Source organism: Monodon monoceros, unplaced genomic scaffold (genome assembly GCF_005190385.1).
Source record: "Monodon monoceros isolate NGI ecotype Baffin Bay Population unplaced genomic scaffold, NGI_Narwhal_1 Super_Scaffold_2, whole genome shotgun sequence".
NCBI classification, from domain to species: Eukaryota; Metazoa; Chordata; class Mammalia; order Artiodactyla; family Monodontidae; genus Monodon; species Monodon monoceros.
Window position 1 is genome coordinate 24,474,681 of NW_021703776.1, and position 19,992 is coordinate 24,494,672.

General features: G+C 36.0%; 1 protein-coding gene across 1 annotated transcript in view; it reads right to left on the reverse strand.

Moving 5' to 3' along the window:
- Positions 1-19,992, reverse strand: part of CACNA2D1 (calcium voltage-gated channel auxiliary subunit alpha2delta 1) — a 486,952-nt gene that overhangs the window by 11,619 nt on the left and 455,341 nt on the right. The window contains exons 22-24 of the mRNA XM_029233044.1: positions 15,381-15,457; positions 13,350-13,410; positions 5,531-5,632 (exon numbers count right to left, since the gene is read on the reverse strand). Coding sequence (XP_029088877.1) covers positions 5,531-5,632; positions 13,350-13,410; positions 15,381-15,457 — 240 coding nt within the window. The remainder of the gene's footprint in view (positions 1-5,530; positions 5,633-13,349; positions 13,411-15,380; positions 15,458-19,992) is intronic.

Sequence of the window (19,992 nt, forward strand, 5' to 3'; positions counted from 1 at the left end):
AGACAAAATGCAAGAAACATTTAACAAGAACCTTGAAGAACTAAAGATGAAACAAACAATGATGAACAACACAATAAATGAAATGAAAAATACTCTAGATGGGATCAATAGCGGAATAACTGAGGCAAAAGAACAGATAAGTGACCTGATAGATAAAAGAGTGGAAATAACTACTGCAGAGCAGAATAAAGAAAAGAGAATGAAAAGAACTGAGGACAGTCTCAGAGACCTCTGGGACAACATGAAAACACCAACATTCGAATTATAGGGGTTCCAGAAGAAGAAGAGAAAAAGAAAGGGACTGAGAAAATATTTGAAGCGATTATAGTTGAAAACTTCCCTAATATCGGAAAGGAAATAGTTAAGTCCAAGAAGCAGAGAGAGTCCCATACAGGATAAATACGCCAAGACACATATTAATCAAACTGTCAAAAAATTAAATACAAAGAAAACATATTAAAAGCAGCAAGGGAAAAAACAACAAATAACACACAAGGGAATCCCCATAAGGTTAACAGCTGATCTTTCAGCAGAAAGTCTGCAAGCCAGAAGGGAGTAGCAGGACATATTTAAAGTGATGAAGGAGAAAAACCTGCAACCAAGATTACCCTACCCAGCAAGGATCTCATTCAGATTTGATGGAGAAATTAAAACCTTTACACACAAAAGCTGAGAGAGTTCAGCACCAACAAACCAGCTTTACAACAAATGCTAAAGGAACTTCTCTAGGCAGGAAACACAAGAGAAGGAAAAGACCTATAATAACGAACCCAAAACAGTTAAGAAAATGGTAATAGGAACATACATATCGATAATTACCTTAAATGTAAATGGACTAAATGTTCCCACCAAAAGACAGATTGGCTGAATGGATACAAAAACAAGAGCCATATATATGCTGTCTACAAGACACCCACTTCAGACCTAGAGACACATACAGACTGAAAGTAAGGGGATGGAAAAAGATATTCCACGCAAATGGAAACGAAAAGAAAGCTGGAGTAGCAATTATCATATCAGACAAAATAGACTTTAAAATAAAGACATTAGAAGAGACAAAGAAGGACACTACATAATGATCAAGGGATCGATCCAAGAAGAAGATATAACAATTATAAATATTTATGCACCCAACATAGGAGCACCTCAATACATAAGGCAAATACTAACAGCCATAAAAGGGGAAATCGACAGTAACACATTCATAGTAGGGGACTTTAACACCCCACTTTCACCAATGGACAGATCATCCAAAATGAAAATAAAGAAGGAAACACAAGCTTTAAATGATACATTAAACAAGATGGACTTAATTGATACTTATAGGACATTCTATCCAAAAACAACAGAATACACATTTTTCTCAAGTGCTCATGGAACATTCTCCAGGATAGATCATATCTTGGGTCACAAACTGAGCCTTGGTAAATTTAAGAAAATTGAGGGCTTCGCTGGTGGTGCAGTGGTTGAGAGTCCGCCTGCCGATGCAGGGGACACAGGTTCGTGCCCCGGTCCGGGAAGATCCCACATGCCGCGGAGCGGCTGGGCCCACAAGCCACGGCAGCTGAGCCTGCGCGTCCGGAGCCTGTGCTCCGCAACGGGAGAGGCCACAACAGTGAAAGGCCCGTGTACCGCAAAAAAAAAAAAACAAAATTGAAATTGTATCAAGTATCTTTTCCGACCACAACGCTATGAGGCTAGATATCAATCACAGGAAAAGATCTGTAAAAAATACAAACACATGGAGGCTAAATAATATACTACTTAATAACGAAGTGATCACTGAAGAAATCAAAGAGGAAATAAAAGAATACCTAGAAACAAATGACAATGGAGACACAATGACCCAAAACCTATGGGATGCAGCAAAAGCAGTTCTAAGAGGGAAGTTTATAGCAATACAATCCTACCTTAAGAAACAGGAAACATCTCGAATAAACAACCTAACCTTGCACCTAAAGCAATTAGAGAAAGAACAAAAAAACTCCAACATTAGCAAGAGAAAACAAATCATAAAAATCAGATCAGAAATAAAAAAGAAATGAAGGAAATGATAGCAAACATCAATAAAACTAAAAGCTGGTTCTTTGAGAAGATAAATATAATTGATAAACCATTAGCCAGACTCAATCAAGAAAATGAGGGAGAAGACTCAAATCAATAGAATTAGAAATGAAAAAGGAGAAGTAACAACTGACACTGCAGAGATACAAAAGATCATGAGAGATTACTAAAAGCAACTCTATGCCAATAAAATGGACAACATGGAAGAAATGGACAAATTCTTAGAAATGCACAAGCTGCCAAGACTGAATCAGGAAGAAATAGAAAATATGAGCAGACCAATCACAAGCACTGAAATTGAAACTGTGATTAAAAATCTTCCAACAAACAAAAGCCCAGGACCAGATGGCTTCACAGGCAAATTCTATCAAACATTTAGAGAAGAGCTATCACCTATCCTTCTCAAACTCTTCCAAAATACAGCAGAGGGAGGAACACTCCCAAACTCATTCTATGAGGCCACCATCACCTTGATACCAAAACCAGACAAGGATGTCACAAAGAAGGAAAACTACAGGTCAGTATCACTGATGAACATAGTTGCAAAAATCCTCAACAAAATACTAGCAAACAGAATCCAACAGCATATTAAAAGGATCATACACCATGATCAAGTGGGATTTATCCCAGGAATGCAAGGATTCTTCAATATACACAAATCAATCAATGTGATAAACCATATAAACAAATTGAAGGAGAAAAACCATATGATCATCTCAATAGACACAGAAAAAGCTTTCAACAAAATTCAACACTCCTTTATGTTAAAAACCCTGCAGAAAGTAGGCACAGAGGGAACTTAGCTCAACATAATAAGGCCATATATGATAAACCCACAGCCAACATCATCCTCAATGGTGAAAAATTGAAAGCATTTCCACTAAGATCAGGAACAAGACAAGGTTGCCCACTCTCACCACTCTTATTCAACATAGTTTTGGAAGTTTTAGCCACAGCAGAGAAGAAAAGGAAATAAAAGGAATCCAAATCGGAAAAGAAGAAATAAAGCTGTCACTGTTTGCAGATGACATGATACTATACATAGAGAATCCTAAAGATGCTACCAGAAAACTCCTAGAGGTAATCAATGAATTTGGTAAAATAGCAGGATACAAAATTAATGCACAGAAATCTCTGGCATTCCTTTACTCTAATGATGAAAAACGTGAAAGTCAAATCAAGAAAACACTCCCATTTACCACTGCAACAAAAAGAATAAAGTATCTAGGAATAAACCTACCTAAGGAGACAAAAGACCCGTATGCAAAAATTTATAAGACACTGATGAAAGAAATTAAAGATGATAAAAATAGATGGAGAGATATACCATGTTCTTGGATTGGAAGAATCAACATTGTGAAAATGACTCTACTACCCAAAGCAATCTATAGATTCAATGCAATCCCTATCAAACTACCACTGGCATTTTTCACAGAACTAGAACGAAAAATTTCACAATTTGTATGGAAACACAAAAGTCCCCGAATAGCCAAAGCAATCTTGAGAACGAAAAACGGAGCTGGAGGAATCAGGCTCCCTGACTTCAGACTATACTACAAAGCTACAGTAATCAAGACAGTATGGTAGTGGCACAAAAACAGAAAGATCAATGGAACAGGATAGAAAGCCCAGAGATAACCCCACACACATATGGTCACCTTATCTTTGATAAAGGAGACAGCAATGTATAGTGGAGAAAGGACAGCCTATTCAATAAGTGGTGCTGGGAAAACTGGACAGGTACATTTAAAAGTATGAGATTAGATCACTCCCTAACACCATACACAAAAATAAGCTCAAAATGGATTAAAGACCTAAATGTAAGGCCAGAAACTATCAAACTCTTAGAGGAAAACATAGACAGAACACTCTATGACATAAATCACAGCAAGATTCTTTTTGGCCCACCTCCCAGAGAAATGGAAATAAAAACAAAAATAAACAAATGGGACCTAATGAAACTTCAAAGCTTTTGCACAGCAAAGGAAACCGTAAACAAGACCAAAAGACAACCCTCAGAATGGGATAAAATATTTGCAAATGAAGCAACTGACAAAGGATTAATCTCCAAAATTTACAAGCAGCTCATGCAGCTCAATAACAAAAAGCAAACAACCCAATCCAAAAATGGGCAGAAGACCTAAATAGACATTTCTCCAAAGAAAATATACAGTCTGCCAACGAACACATGAAAGAATGCTCAACATCATTAATCATTAGAGAAATGCAAATCAAAACTACAATGAGATATCATCTCACACCAGTCAGAATGGCCATCATCAAAAAATCTAGAAACAATAAATGCTGGAGAGGGTGTGGAGAAAAGGGAACCCTCTTGCACTGTTGGTGGGAATGTAAATTGATACAGCCACTATGGAGAACAGTATGGAGGTTCCTTAAAAAACTACAAATAGAACTACCATATGACCCAGCAATCCCACTACTGGGCATATACCCTGAGAAGACCATAATTCAGAAAGAGTCATGTACCAAAATGTTCATTGCAGCTCTATGTAAAATAGCCCGGAGATGGAAACAACCTAAGTGTCCATCATCGGATGAATGGATAAAGAAGGTGTGGCACATATATACAATGGAATATTACTCAGCCATAAAAAGAAACGAAATTGAGCTATTTGTAATGAGGTGGATAGACCTAGAGTCTGTCATACACAGTGCAGTAAGTGAGAAAGAGAAAGACAAATACCGTATGCTAACACATATATATGGAATTTAAGAAAAAAAAATGTCATGAAGAACCTAGGGGTAAGACAGGAATAAAGACACAGACCTACTAGAGAATGGACTTGAGGATATGGGGAGGGGGAAGGGTAAGCTGTGACAAAGCGTGAGAGAGGCATGGACATATATACACTACCAAATGTAACATAGATAGCTAGTGGGAAGCAGCCGCATAGCACAGGGAGATCAACTCGGTGCTTTGTGACTGCCGGGAGGGGTGGGATAGGGAGGGTGGGAGGGAGGGAGACGCAAGAGGGAACAGATATGGGAACATATGTATATGTATAAGTGATTCACTTTGTTATAAAGCAGAAACTAACACACCATTGTAAAGCAATTATACTCTAATAGAGATGTAAAGAATAAATAAAATAAAATAAAATAAAATGTGTTTTCCTCTGCATAGAGGAAAGAACAATGCAATAAAGAACCTTCAAAAGATCATTCCAAATTCAGTTCCCCAAATTTGAGAGGAACAAGGTAAGCATATACTATTTACATCTAACCTTTTGCAAATATTGAATACCTAGATTTGAACATTGGATTTTACTTAATAACAGAATAAAATTTCTGTAATACATAAAAAAATTAAGGGTCAAATTATTACTATTAAAACTTCAAAAAGTAAATAAATAAACCAGCATACCAACAAACTAAATTGAACCACGATTTGACTACTTTGGATATAACCACAGTGAAGCAATTATTGCAAATTAATGCATACTTACATGATGGGTTGTTTGGAGTTTTTCTATCAATAAGCTCATTAAAATTTAAAAGAAATTCGGTGTTATTATCTGATATTTTAAGATCATTGCAGTAATCTCTGAAAAAAATAGTTTAGGATATTAGGTGTTGAAATCACAACTTGACAAAAATGTACACAGTAAGCATAGGTAGTGAAAACAATTTTTAAACTTTTTACTAGCTGCATGACTTTGCAAGCTGTTGAATTCTGGTTATCTCCATTTCCTCATCCGTATAATGGAATAATACTTTAAAATCAAGTGGTCAGGATTATATATTATATATTAAATATATTAACCATTTGAACTCTGGACAGAAGTGCCCAATAAGTGTTGGCTTCTGTTACTCCTACTGTACTATTGTCATTTTATGTGGTAGGTTAGCAATTTACATATAGAAATTAAGACTGAGAAATTTAAAGATATATATTTATCAAATATCTACAATAAACCCATTGTGTTAACGTGTTTTTGAGAAATTACTATTTTAAAAAATCGAGTAAAATAAAGTGGCATTGATTTAGTTATTTGCACATATCTGTAATTACTGACTTAAGAAAAGACACTAATGTCTCTGCATTCAGCTGACTGCAAGACTGTTTTGGCACATGAAAAAAGTAAGTGCTCACACAGATCATCAGTTGGAAAGGAGAATTATTTTAATAATCTTTTCAGATAATTGTGGGTGTTCTTTTTTCTTGAGTAACACACTAAAACTTGATTATTTGCAATTTCTTGATTCGTAATTTGTGATATGGAATCTGAAACAATACCAATGAACATTTTGTACTCTGTTATATTAAAATTCAATGTACCATCTTACATTTTGAATGAATCTTTTACCCATCATGATTTTTATCACATCATAAATTGGTTACTTGGAAGATATGAATAATGCAGATGTTCTAAACGGTAACATATTTTATTACACAATAATGAAAATTCACATTCATTAATAACATCACTGATCTCACCAGATAAGTCTATAACTATGGGGAAGCTGTCATGCTTACAGTAATGAATATGTAACTTTCCTAAAATTCTAATTTTTGTTTGAAGTTCAGGTTTTGTCATTGGGAACAAATACTTTCAGTTGTTTTCTTCAAAGTAAAAGGCTCACTTAACTAATTTTTGGGAAAATGTCTGCCAAATACCCAAGTCTGAATAACCACAGTTCCTCTGTCATTCATTCTTTCTAGTAAAATGATATCTCATGGAAAAAAAGCAAGAAGCTCCTATTTTAGCTCTCAGTTCACACAATTTTTGGAGATAGGCAAGTTACTCTGGTATGCAGTAAAACTTCCTTTTTTTTTTTTTACACAGAGTATTAAAAGACATATACTCATGGGTAAACCTCAGTAAAATTAATAATTCTTACTGCTTTAATCAAGGATATTTTAAAGTGACACTGGCTTTTTCCCCAATGTGGGTGCCTGGCAATGAAGATTACGGTGGCTACCAGTAGCCTTTAGTACCATTGTCTTGATTTCTGATAAGGTATCAGGTCACCATTGCTTTTGTACTGTCACTGCAAATGTCAATATGATGAAAAACACAAATGCCATTTAACATTGTTAGGCAAACAGCTTTGTCCGTGCAGATTCTCTGAAAGAGACTTTGGAACCCACAGGGTTCTATACTTTGAGAACTGCTGTCCTAAGTGTTTTGGAAATTAAGAATAAATGTAAGGCAACATAAATATTATAAGAAGATTGCAATTATAATAACTAGGTTAATACAACTAACAGACTGGATAATCAAATATTCAAGACAAAAATGCAATCAAAAAGTAAACATTTTCGGATGCAAAAAGTAAACATTATCTAAATACAAAGCTGCAGAGAGGAAAAGAACGTCAGAACTTCAAAAACAAGACTTCTCGGTTCATGGAAAATTTTCGTTTAGAGACAAGGTTTAAAAAGTTTTCATAATACCCATTAAATTATTGACAGAGCTAAAGTTGATTTCTTCCCACAATGCTATGCTTTTTTGGAAATAACACTAGCCTGGAAGTCAAAAGGCCAATTACATTGAACTAGGATCGCACAGAATTAGAAGCTGATGGGAAGGTTTTAGAAGGATTAAATAGAATGTTTTAGAAGGACTAAATGAAATAATTATTAATAAAATCATTAATAAAACATGGAATTTAAAAATTCCATGTTATTGTCTAGAAGGGATTTCTAAAATTTTCTTTTAATCACTTAATCCTAAAAATAACTTTATCAGAAGGTAATTTAATATTTTAATAGTGAGGAAACTGAGATTCAAAGATGTAAAGAGATTTACCCAAAGGCACCTAACTAGCAAGTGGTCAAGCCCTGAGGGGAAGCCAAGTCTTCAGATCCCTAATTAGTGTTTTAACATAACCTACACTGTGCTTTGAACTTTCACTCTGTGAGCTTTTATACTTACAAAGCTTCAGGCCAAAAGCAGCTTTGACCTCTACCAATAGAAGGCTGTCAGTGTTGTGAGCAGTTAGTTCAGACAACGTCATCATGTTATGTTTTGTTTCTGTTTTGATCCTTGCTGGCTCGGCTGTGCCCAACTCTGAAGGAGTCTAAAGATATTATTGACCTTTTGATGTATCCTAATGGCAAAAGCAGTGAAAGTGCTGAACTACCATTAAGGAGAGTTTTTGAATTAGGACGTGAGCAGAAGTGAAAGAATTTAAACAACTGCGACGTGAGAAAACACAACGCTGAATGTTGTGTCAGGGGAATGAGTTCTCCAGTAGTAAGAATGAGCCGGGACAACAGAAAGTCACACACCAGGCAGAGCAGGGTGCCTATGCACTAGGTAGTAAGTAGCAAGAGCCTGACTGAAATATTTAGGATGTGAATGTACGTCTAGACAGACAGCATCAACATCGGTTGCCTGTTAGCCTAAGGATTGTTCAGCATAGGCCTGGGAGCTTGACAACTGGAGATAATCAGCATTTCTTAAGGTCTCTCCCAAAGGAACCACCCCAGGAAAGTGCATGACAGGCAATAACTGTGGTTACCACCACTGCTGAGTTCCCTGAGGACGTGTGGGATAGACTTTGCTGATAAACTTTCTATGAGGCACTGTTTTTCTAAAAGAGATCAATCTTAGGCATATTGATCATTACTTTTCTGAGGAATTTTTTTTTTTTTTCCCCTAAAAAAGATTAAAGTAGCAAGGTGGAGAAACCTCTGGATGCCTTTACAGGAACAAATTCAATTTCGATTTGCTGAAAATACCTTCAGGGCCTCAAAGCTACATAATCTTTTTTGGTCACTTTGTGCTTCTGACCAAAATGGGATTTGTAACTTAAATGGCTGCAAACTAAAAGATCTTTGGTATTAGAAATTTGGCAAATTATTTATTTCTAGAAAGTTAGTTTGTTCTCATTCTATTCCATGAGCTTACATAGGTCATACATCTCAAATTAGCATTGAATTACTGGTGATCACATACTTTTCTTTCTTATTCTAACTTATCTTTGAAGTGCTTTTTCATTTCTGATTATCCAAGAAAGATAGAAAAATTAATCCATGTTGTAGACTTTCATCCCTATGACTGTAATTCTCTTAAAGATAGGAATAATGCTCCACACATCTGTATTCTCCATGCTTTCCTTTCCAGTAGTTTTCAAAATTTAAGGAAATTGCAAAAACCGAGTACTAACTAGGATCAAAGAGTTTAATTATTTAAGAATTAACAAAAATGGTTCTACCTTTAAATTTCATGAGCTTTCTTCTTTAAATTATTTTAAAATAACTGCTTTTTAACATCCTTTATTATTATTATTATTATTGGCCACACCACATGCCTTGCGGGATCTTAGTTCCCCAATCAGGGATTGAACCCGGGCCCACGGCAGTGTGCCAAGTCCTAACCACTGGACCACCAGGAAATTCCCATAACATGTTTTATTAAATAACTATCCCTCCTGCTCTGACCTCTTAATATAACCATCAGTAATAATAAATAAGGGCTTCCCTGGTGGCACAGTGGTTGAGAGTCCGCCTGCCGATGCAGGGAACGTGGGTTCATGCCCTGGTCCGGGAAGATCCCACATGCTGCGGAGTGGCTGGGCCCGTGAGCCATGGCCGCTGAGCCTGCGTGTCCGGAGCCTGTGCTCCGCAACGGGAGAGGCCACAGCAGTGAGAGGCCCGCGTACCGCAGAAAAATAAATAAATAAAATAATAAATAATATTTATTTAAGATCACGTCATACCAAGAGGTATGCTAAATATTCTGCATACAATATTATCTCACTTAAAGCTTATAAAAACTATACGAGGTAGGTATTATCGTTAGCACCATTTTGCAAGTAAAGAAACTAAGATGCAGAGAATCTGAGTAACACAGCTATGACCATGAAAATCTGGGAAACAGATCCTGAAAGTCTTTCTCTAGAGTCTGCTTCACTGTTTCCCATTAATAACAGTGACAAAAACATATGCTGGATATTCTATGCTACATAAATGTCTCCCTTTTCTCACCAATTTTTTTTTTATCCCAATTTTCTATCAGTTTACTTTCCACAAATCTTTGAATACACATCCAATGCTCACGTTTCCAGGAAATGTTCCCTACAAAACTATTTTACTCAGCTGTACTGGACATTCTTTTGAGATTCCCTTACTAAGTATTTGCATATTCAGTGTAGATATTTATACCTTAGAGTAGCAAGGAAACAGATTCAAATCCCGTATTATTTAACATCTCTAAAACTGTTTCCGATCTGTGAAATAGGATAATATATAACACTAATTTATTATAGAGCTCTTTTGAGGGGTAAATATAATCAAATCATACATGTAAATCATACATGTAAAAGGCTTAACACATGTTAACTGGGGTGAACACTCATTGTTTCTCCCACAAGCTACAACATTTCTTCCCTCCTCTGCTATTTGCTCCTTCCCCGAACACATAGGTGAATTCTAGTCTTCCAGCCAGTCATATTGATATTGAACGTGACAGGCCACAGAAATGATCCATATGCTAATCCTTGCTGAACTATAACAAAATCCACTGTCTATGAATTGGGAATTGAGATTGAGAGATATATTTATCTTCTCTGGGAATTCCTGGACGTTTACCATGCTCGAAGGGAGAGTCTCATCAACACAGGGCACCCAGTATCTCAACCTCTTCTCACCCCTGTGCTACATTAATATTCTGCTTTCCAGCTAAAACTAGTTTTAGCAGTGGCCCAAAGTAACTTGTATCAAAAAATTGCTAGTAAGATTGTAGGTATTATAATTAATAATTTGATTTTTAAAATACTTTTCATACATTTATAGATTCTCCAGTCGTCAACTATTTATGAGGCCTCCACTGTGTGCCAATCAGTAGATTTGATATTGAGTATTGAACGGTAAGTCAAACAGATGCCATCATGTCTGTGTTGGGGAAAATAAAATGAAATGTGGCCAGTACTCTAGTACGGGAAATACAGGATTCTATGAAGCAGTCAGCAAGGATGTCTAATCCAGTGATGATGGGAAAGAAATTCCCAGATCAAGGAGCTTTGAAGTTGGAGTTTGGGAAGGACTGGAGGTGTGTGTGTTCAATCCAAAATAGAAAAGAAAATTAGTGGATGAAAAGCAGTAAGGAGGAAAAAACAATGCATTTTAGGAAATAAGAAAAGTTTAGTGTGGCTAGACTTTAAAGCAGAGGTTGACAAACTGTTTCTTAAAGGGCAAGAGAGTAAATGATTCAGGCTCTATGGGCTAAAAGGTCTAGGCCACAACCCCTCGGCTCTGCCTTTGTAGTGAAAGCAGCCACAGGCAATACATCAACAAATGCCTGCGGCTGTGTTCTAATAAAACTTTACGCATAAAGTTTTATACGTAAAACTGCAGGCTGTAGCTTGTCAGCCCCTGATTTAGAGTATAGGGGACCACACTGGTAAACTGGGACCTAGTGACAGAAGATTTGAAAGCTTTCCTATACAGTATTATCATGGGGATAATACGAAGCCACTGGTTAGTATTTAACAGATGAGAAACATAATGTTATTGAAAGTTTAGAGACTCCCTCTGCTTACAGAAAGGAGACAGAAATTGGAAGTAAGGGAGAAATACTGGAGGCAGGGAGATCAACTAAGAGGCAGCCTTAGTAGTTTAAGTGAGGAAGGCACTAGCCTGAACTAGAACAAAGGCAGCAGAGTTTGACAGACATACTTGATACTCATAAGATAAATTCTATGTGGCAAGACTTGTTGATCGACCAGAAGTTCCATATAAAGGAAAGGGAGCAAAGACATCTATCAGGTTTCAAGACTGGGTACTTGGGGAGAACAGTATTTTTGTCACTGAGGCAACACAGAAAGAAGAGTTTTCCAAAGAGGACAAATGTTCAGGAGATCATGAATTGGAGCACCTTGAAGAGAGATTCCTATTAGGCTCCATAAACATGAAGTCTCATATTAAATTATGTAGGGTAGACATAAAGTCTGGAAATATATTGTTTGATCTTATATTATAATGTAAGGTCAATAAACCACACAGTATGCCTATTTTGTTTCTAGATGTTACCAACATCCTGTAGATTTGGGAGCCATCACCCCAAACTGTAGACACAGAATAGTGGGCGTCTGTGGTATGTCTGTAGACTCAAAATAGGAAGATAAGAGAGCCCAGGCCAGCAGCTTCATATGAGTGATGTGCACAAGAAGGGAAGCTCATGAAAGAGACTGAATATGCAGCCAGGGAGGAAGAAAACCAGAAAAGTATGTCATTAAGCAAGAGGAGGCAGAATGTCAAAGCGTGGGATCAGCAGTGTCCAAGCCTGAAGGCAGTTCAAGCAGGAACACTGCTTGAGGGCAGAGTCACTCACAAAGCCAGAAATATGCTTAGTTAACAGAGATTTCTCAAAAAGTTATATATATTCCCTACTTTCAATAAGAACCAAAAATTCAGATAGTCTTATGCAGAAATAGAAAGAATAACTGAGACCAGTTTTTAGGAGCCTTCTTAGAGCAATTTCTTTAAGAAGGAAAAATTGTGAGAATTGGATACTACAAGCTTCTGAACCTATTTTATTCAGTAGCCTAGGGTAATAGGAATTCTGTTGATTTGTCTTATTACATGTGTCTGATGGAGAGTGGGAGTCAAAAACTAAGGAAAGAAATAGAAATAAAGAATAATCTTGGATCCTTGAATGGAGTTTCAAATAGTTATAAGAAAATAGAGGTAGAGATGAAGATGTATATTAGAGCTACGGAAGGGGGATTATAAGCGAGAGAAGTAAAATTGGTTAGGAGGAAAGAATGCTAATCTTAAAAATTATGTGAGAAAATCTCACTGTATTAAAATATATTTCCCAAAAATTTGTGTTAAAAAAATGAATGATGTTGTCATTCTATGAGGCATACACATTCTTGTGTATATATACACATATATGTATGTATCTGTACATATCTATGCATATCTATCTCAGTGTGTGTGTGTGTGTGTGTGTGTGTGTGTGTGGAGACAGAAAGTGAGAGTTTGTATGTGTATACACAGTCACAAATGCAAATTCACAACTCTTCGTTTTTCTTGGATATACTGTTGGTTCCAACAAAAGCAAAACCTCCATCTGTCCTATTCACCGCTGTATCCCCAAGTCAGCATATTCTTTAGCACACAGCAGCTAAGTACCTGAATGAGTAAATGAGTGAAAGAACAGCATTCTCTTTCAGTTTTAAAGTTATTGTTTCCTTTGGTTCCATAATTTGGCATGGCATAATCCACAGCGGCCTTGACCCCAGCTCAGACCTGTTCTTGAAGCCCTACATATCCACAATGAGCTATAAAAAAAGAAAACAAAACCTACCTTGGTGCTATGAATGTATAGCCAGATTCTTCAAAATTATCCGGCTTCAATGTTTCTGAATCTGCAAAGATAATGTTACAGGGTTAGACAAACCGGAATATGCATCCTGAGATTTGATGTCAATAGGAAGGCATTAGAAAAATAACCTTACACGGAAAAATAAAAACAGACCATTTCCATCCTAAACTGAAACACATGAATGAATATAAAGATCCCCAATACTTTACAGTAATAAAATCAATTTTAATTTCATAACATGGATTACAACAGTTATATCAAAGACAATGTTAGGTCTATAATTTTCCCATTTACTAACTAACCCCACTATAACCAAGATATCCTTTAAAAAGTGACTTTTGTCAATGTTACACCAGAGGTATTTATTTAAAATGTCAAATATTTTACCAATATCATGATAAAGAAAATGATTTTAATAAACCCATTAATGCCTTTAGTGAATTAATAGCATTCTTCATATTAGTATGAATTAGAAAGTGCAAGGATAAAAACACACAAGTATTTAAGAAAAAAAACAGAAAGTGAAATAGGTTACGTATATAAACACAGGCATATTCTTTCCCCCTTTTTGGCCGCTAAGGTCTAAGTGATCATGGAGGAAAATCTAGCAAATGAGAAGCACAGAGGATAGTATCCAATAGGAATGGAAATATCAGTGTAAATGTCAAGTGTACTAAACAAAAAGAAATTGAGCAACAAGAAAATACTTGCCCTTCATTCTGCCCTTTTTTGCTGTGAAAATCCATCAGAAAGAGAAAGCAGGGAAACAAAAAAAAAAAGAGGGTAAAAGCAAAGGGGGGTCACAAACAATATTTTATTCAATGACTTTCTTGAATAAAAATATTGTGCATAGATCAAAGGTTTACTTATGTACAGCTGTAGTCTGCAAGAAAAGACACATATTTTTGAAGACTGGAAAATATGTCCTGTCAATTACTACTAGAGCACCCTCTCTGTACTGTGGTTATTTCAAGGGTCTGTTTTGCAAAGTGGCTAATGCAAGTGCAATACCAATGATGCTAGCCTATAAACAGAAGCATTTACCAATCATCAAAGACCCACTAGGCACCCCCTCATTTATCAAGTGAAGAACTAGCTCATGCAAAGTTGGTGGCTGTTAAAAGACCATCATATCTATCAAGTGAAAGCGGAAATATAAAGGTCTAAATTACCACAATGTGCAATGAGAATCAGGACTGCAGAGACCAAAAAAGAACTGACAGAGAAAGGAAAGAAACTGTAGTTCACGTACAGTCAGAGGTAAAAGGTATATACATATATATATATGCATATATATTTTTTACTTTATTGTAACAGACAAAATTTAGGTGGTTAGGAAAAATTGAGTGATATGCAAAGGATATGATGGTCATTTTACTTTACTGAAGCTAGTCACCCAAAACAAAATAAAGATTAATAATGACTTGAAATATGCACTAGTGTTAATAATTACTCCACATTCCAAATGACGCTTAAAAAAAACCCCAAACTGATCCATTTGAGTTACTGAAAACATTAATTTGGATAATTAGAAGAAAGTTAATTGCCAAACCAAAGCCAAAGACCAGTAAAATATAATTTATTCCAACAAAGTCGACGATGTGGAGCATAATATCATTCTTGTCAATGCAAAAAAAAAAGAAAAGAAAAACTTTACTACTACCAGCAGCGTGCCATGAGTAGAGACTGTGTGAAACATTTTGTGCCAGCTAGCAGACCCTTAAAACAATAGCAACAGAGGACATAGCACTGCAATGATTCTATGAGCACAAAGCAAGGCAGGGGAGGGTGGTAGGGACTGTCAGTGAGACTGGAGTACCTGCTCATATTCTATCCATGTAGAATACTTCTTGTTCCTTGCATGTTTGGAATGGGTTAGAATCATTGCTGTTGATTTGGTAATAACACCCACTAAAATGTATAAGCCTTGGGTATTCCAAATTCTAGACGTATTTAAACCTCTGGCACTAGGAGATAACAAACAGACCCTGAAGTCGCTTTCACAGTACTTACATCTGGCCTGAGTTATTGTCTCTTCTATTTTGGCTTTTATATAGTAAAAACTGTAGGTTGGTAATACCAAGGCCAAACTGCAATAGAAACAAGAGAAGCATAAACACAAACAAACAAAAATGAAACATAACTTAAAGAAAAAAGACACATCAAGTTCATGGAAAATCCAAAGATCTTCCTCATGGGAAGGAAAAGACATATTACTTTGACAGGAAAATGCTTTCAGCAAATAGGGTACTTAATTTGGAATCTTGCCATCCAGTTCTCTACACTGTAGAGAATCAGAAGAGACACATGGAAAGTAAGCTACAAAATGTGCCCATAAATCAGCTGAAGAAGAAATGTCATGGATACTGTATTTTCAGAAAACTATATTAAAATACTTTGTGGACAAAAATAGAAGAATACTAGGGCTACGTTTAAGCAAAGTAATTATATCATGCCAATTGGCTATCCCCTCCCTAACGAATTATACATAATGTTACAGTGCTTGCTAGCAAATGTACACTACTAAAAATTACAAATGAAAGAAGTATTATTATCATTACTAATTAGACAATGCATAAAATCATCTGAAATAGTCTCTTTTGAGGGGTTAAATACCTAATATTGTACAACTCTTTTCTAGGCCATTTCCCCCATGTCTTTTGGAAGGGAAATTCAGGTTCCTTTATAGCACTTGCTCATCCCATTGGTTCTTACCCAACAGTGTAACTGTATTTATTTCAAGTTCATTAACTGTGGATATCCCATATCATTTGGCAGATTGCTGTTAGGCACAGTAGGAAAAACATCTTGACTTTAATAGTTTACAAGAGCCATGGGCTACTCTAGTCCCATGGTACATGTACACACTGGAGGAAAGCTCCAGTGCAAATCTTAAGCCAAATTCTGAACATTTTAGACGCAAGGACTGTCAAACAAGCCTGTCATCCAACCCTGTCTTAATATGACTGTACAAACTAAAAAGCTGACAGGCAGGTAACTGCACTCATTTTGAAGCTGACAATTAATAAAACACACAAAATATTGGAATTGTTAAAAGATATCAGAATATGATGCACTCTCCCGTAACAACTGCATATGTGTAATTCCTCTACTCTCACGATGGCTGATACACATGTGCAGAACATAACTAATTATTCCACATCCATACTCACAGTTGCAAATGGTCTCTGCTATCCTTTGAATACAGAAGGAAACTAACAAACTAATGCCAAAAATGAGGTTATCTCTAAGATTTCCAATGCAACTATTATTAAAAAACGATGCTTAATTAATGTGAGCAATTGAGTTATTCAGCATTCATTTTTACAATTTAACCTCAAATTTAGCAATGCACAGAAAAATGTGTGCATTTCTAGGCTTCTGAGTATTTCTAGGCATTTGCAGAAGATCTTCTTTTAAATCACTCAAGCCTCATGTTTCCCAGGCTTTGAGGATGAATGTCCAAAGTGTAATGCTGTTATACATTTTTTATGAGCAATATAGAACAGGACAAAATATAAAATTCCAGGTTTTTCTTCTTATGAATATATGCTAAAAATTCACTCTATGAAGAGGAAAAATGCAAGGGCTTATTTGCTACAATTTAATTATGCAGTCAAGATAGCAAAATAAGTGGATGCTTGTTACCTCCAATTCCCAAATCTTTCTCCATCATTAAGTAATTCATAAACTTTCCTTATGGGAAAAGGTCAGAGAAATAAAATGTTACGTAGATTTAATGAAAATCTCCACATTCATTTTAAAGGTAACTTCCTTTAAGGGGAGGCAGAGATTAAAATTAAAATAAGCAGTGCAATTAGTCTGAAAGCAAGATGACCTTTCATGATTCACTTGCCATTTATAAAATGTAGAGCAGAATTAGTGAGCATTTGAAGACTGTCTCCCACAAATGCCTCTCAAGGGAAATTAGGACATTTTTATTGCCCTATCAGCATTTATTGCTAAGAGAAACTTCAAATTAAGACCGATAACATTACATCATGTGGCTGCTACAGTGTCACACTGTAAGCTTGGGTTACATCTCATGTACCATAAAAAATAGTGTGGAAACCCATGAGGAGCACAATAGACGTTTTAAAACTGACATATCGAATATACATTTTATTGGCCTGCAGGTCTCAGGTTGCTATTAATAGCTATACTTTATTTTATAGAAAAATATGGTTACACATAATTTAATGATTTTTTTCTTCAGGCAACAGTTATTTCTTCAACCTATAGCAGATAAGCTCTTCAATCAACATTCTGAGTCAAGGATGCTGCCATATGCAGTGTTTGCTGTCTCTCTCATAAAACCAACAAATCAAGTCTGCTTTATTTTCTCCCAGGGATAAAAGTCTAATAAAGCCAGTGGCCACCAGATGGATGGTACAGCCCATGCAATATTTTTGTGACTCCCATAAACATGGTTAACTTAGTTAAATGGAATATAACACACTTTTCAACTCATTTATATCACCATAAAAATCAAACTCTTCATTAAAAAAAGAACATTCTGTTAAAATAACTACTATATTTCAAAATATGTTATATCAAGTTATATCAAGGCTTAAGGAGACAGAAATCACTAAGTGAAATTTGATACCTAATTCATTAAATAAAAACACTGCCATTTTTTCCCTTCAATTTAGATGCAATATGTTGTTCTATCTTCTTATTTGTGGATTTATTTGTACGGAGATTCAGGGGAGTACTTACAGTGGAAATAGATTTAATCTGGCTCTGAGTTGTAGATTTGTGAAGAGAATGTGTGAAGAAAACATGCAAAGGTGTGAAGTTAGGGCTTGTTCAGAGAACGGTGGTTTGTATGGGTAGTGCAGTGCAGTGGGCGAAAAGACAGGGCAGACAGGTCAGGCTAGAAATGTGTGATGTGAATTTCAGACTTGGAATCCAAACTTGGATAAAAATGGAAAGAGACTAAAGTTTTGTGAACAAGGAGAGACGTACTCAGAACTGGAGAAAAGAACATCAATCTGGCCACCTGTATTACAACTTGGTGTGTGAGGGAAAGGGGATGAATGCAGGAGACATTTGTGAGACTATTAAAAACATATTTAAGTAAGGTACAGTAAGAATTTAAAATTCCCCCAGAGTATAATTATGACTGCAGTAGGACCAACCATCAGACTGACTCACTGTCAAGGTCAAAAAGAAATGGTTTTTCTAACTTAGAATTTGTTTGTCTAAGAAACAAAGGCAGAGAGCACTTTCCCACATGTGCATCCAACATTTCCTTTTATCATGAAATCATCGCTAACGAGACAGGGCTCCCAGATTTCCTGTTGGCTGTCACACCTTCTGACAAGTTTATCCAAAAAAATGAAAGGTGGTAATAACCATGGAAACGGAAAGAAAAATAATTACTTATGTATGTACATAAAGATTGTATATGCGTAAAGAGATGTCTAATAGAAATGAGAGAGAGAAATCAAGAGACACAAGTAAAATAAACATTCATTCTGGTGTTATTCAGTAGGTTCAAAATTATGTCAAAAACTGGAAAACTGGAGAAAGACTGGCAGGTAGTGTCTCATGACATTGGTAACCGTGTGTCCCTCTTCTAGACCTAGTCTGCATGCCATGCTAGCAACCCACTACTAGGGGAATCCCCAGCACTCTAGGCTCCCCTGAAAAGTTATGTGTATGTTCTGGGGCAGAGGGGGGAGGAGTGTTGTTTCGTTTTATTAGGAAAAGAACAGTTGAGTCCACCACAGCCTATTAAGTAGGCTACATATTAACTGTATATTAACATGTAGTGAAAGAGGCCCTCATATTTGAGTATTGCAATGGAAGTTTGGAAACTATTATTTGGATTTGACAGAATGAGACAAATTGAAAATCTAAATATTTAACTGTGTAAATATTTACAGAATGTCTACTGTGTGCCACTGACTTATGAGCTGAGGATTCAAAAATAAATGAAGCAGGCAACAATCTGAGAATCTCAGAGTCTAACAATCTCAGAACGTTGCCCTCTTAGAACTTATAGTGAAGGAAGACAAACAACAAACAGTAGAAATAAATTTCTTTATATATGCTTCATATATATGTGTGTGTATGTGCATATACACATATATAATATCAAATGATAATGAGGCACTTTACATTTTAGGTAGGATTATTGGGGAAGGCCTTATTGAGGCGACAAAAAAGTAAGTGAAGGTGTGAAGATGGAGTAAGCATGTGAATACCTGGGGAAAATTCATCCTAGGCAGAAATAACTTCGGGTGCAAAGGTCCTGAGGCAGAATGGTCCCGGGTTTATGAGGACTAGCAAGGAGGATAGTGTAGCTCTAACATGAAGGTGGTTCAGTGGAGAACGTGAGAAGGTAACTTCAGAGAACTGATGATAAATTAGGTCAGATGCTGTAAGTCCTCTAATGGTCATGACAAACTTCGGATTTTATAGAGATGAAGATAGCAAATTATTGGAGAATTTTGACTAGAGAAATGAAACAATATAACTCAAGTATTAATAATATCACTCTTGTTATTGTGTTGTGAATAGAAATAGAGATAGGAGATGGAGATATAGATGCAAGTCGTTATGTGGTAGAAGGTCTCTTCTGATTGCTTCCTATTTCACTGAGAAAAACAGAAGTAAA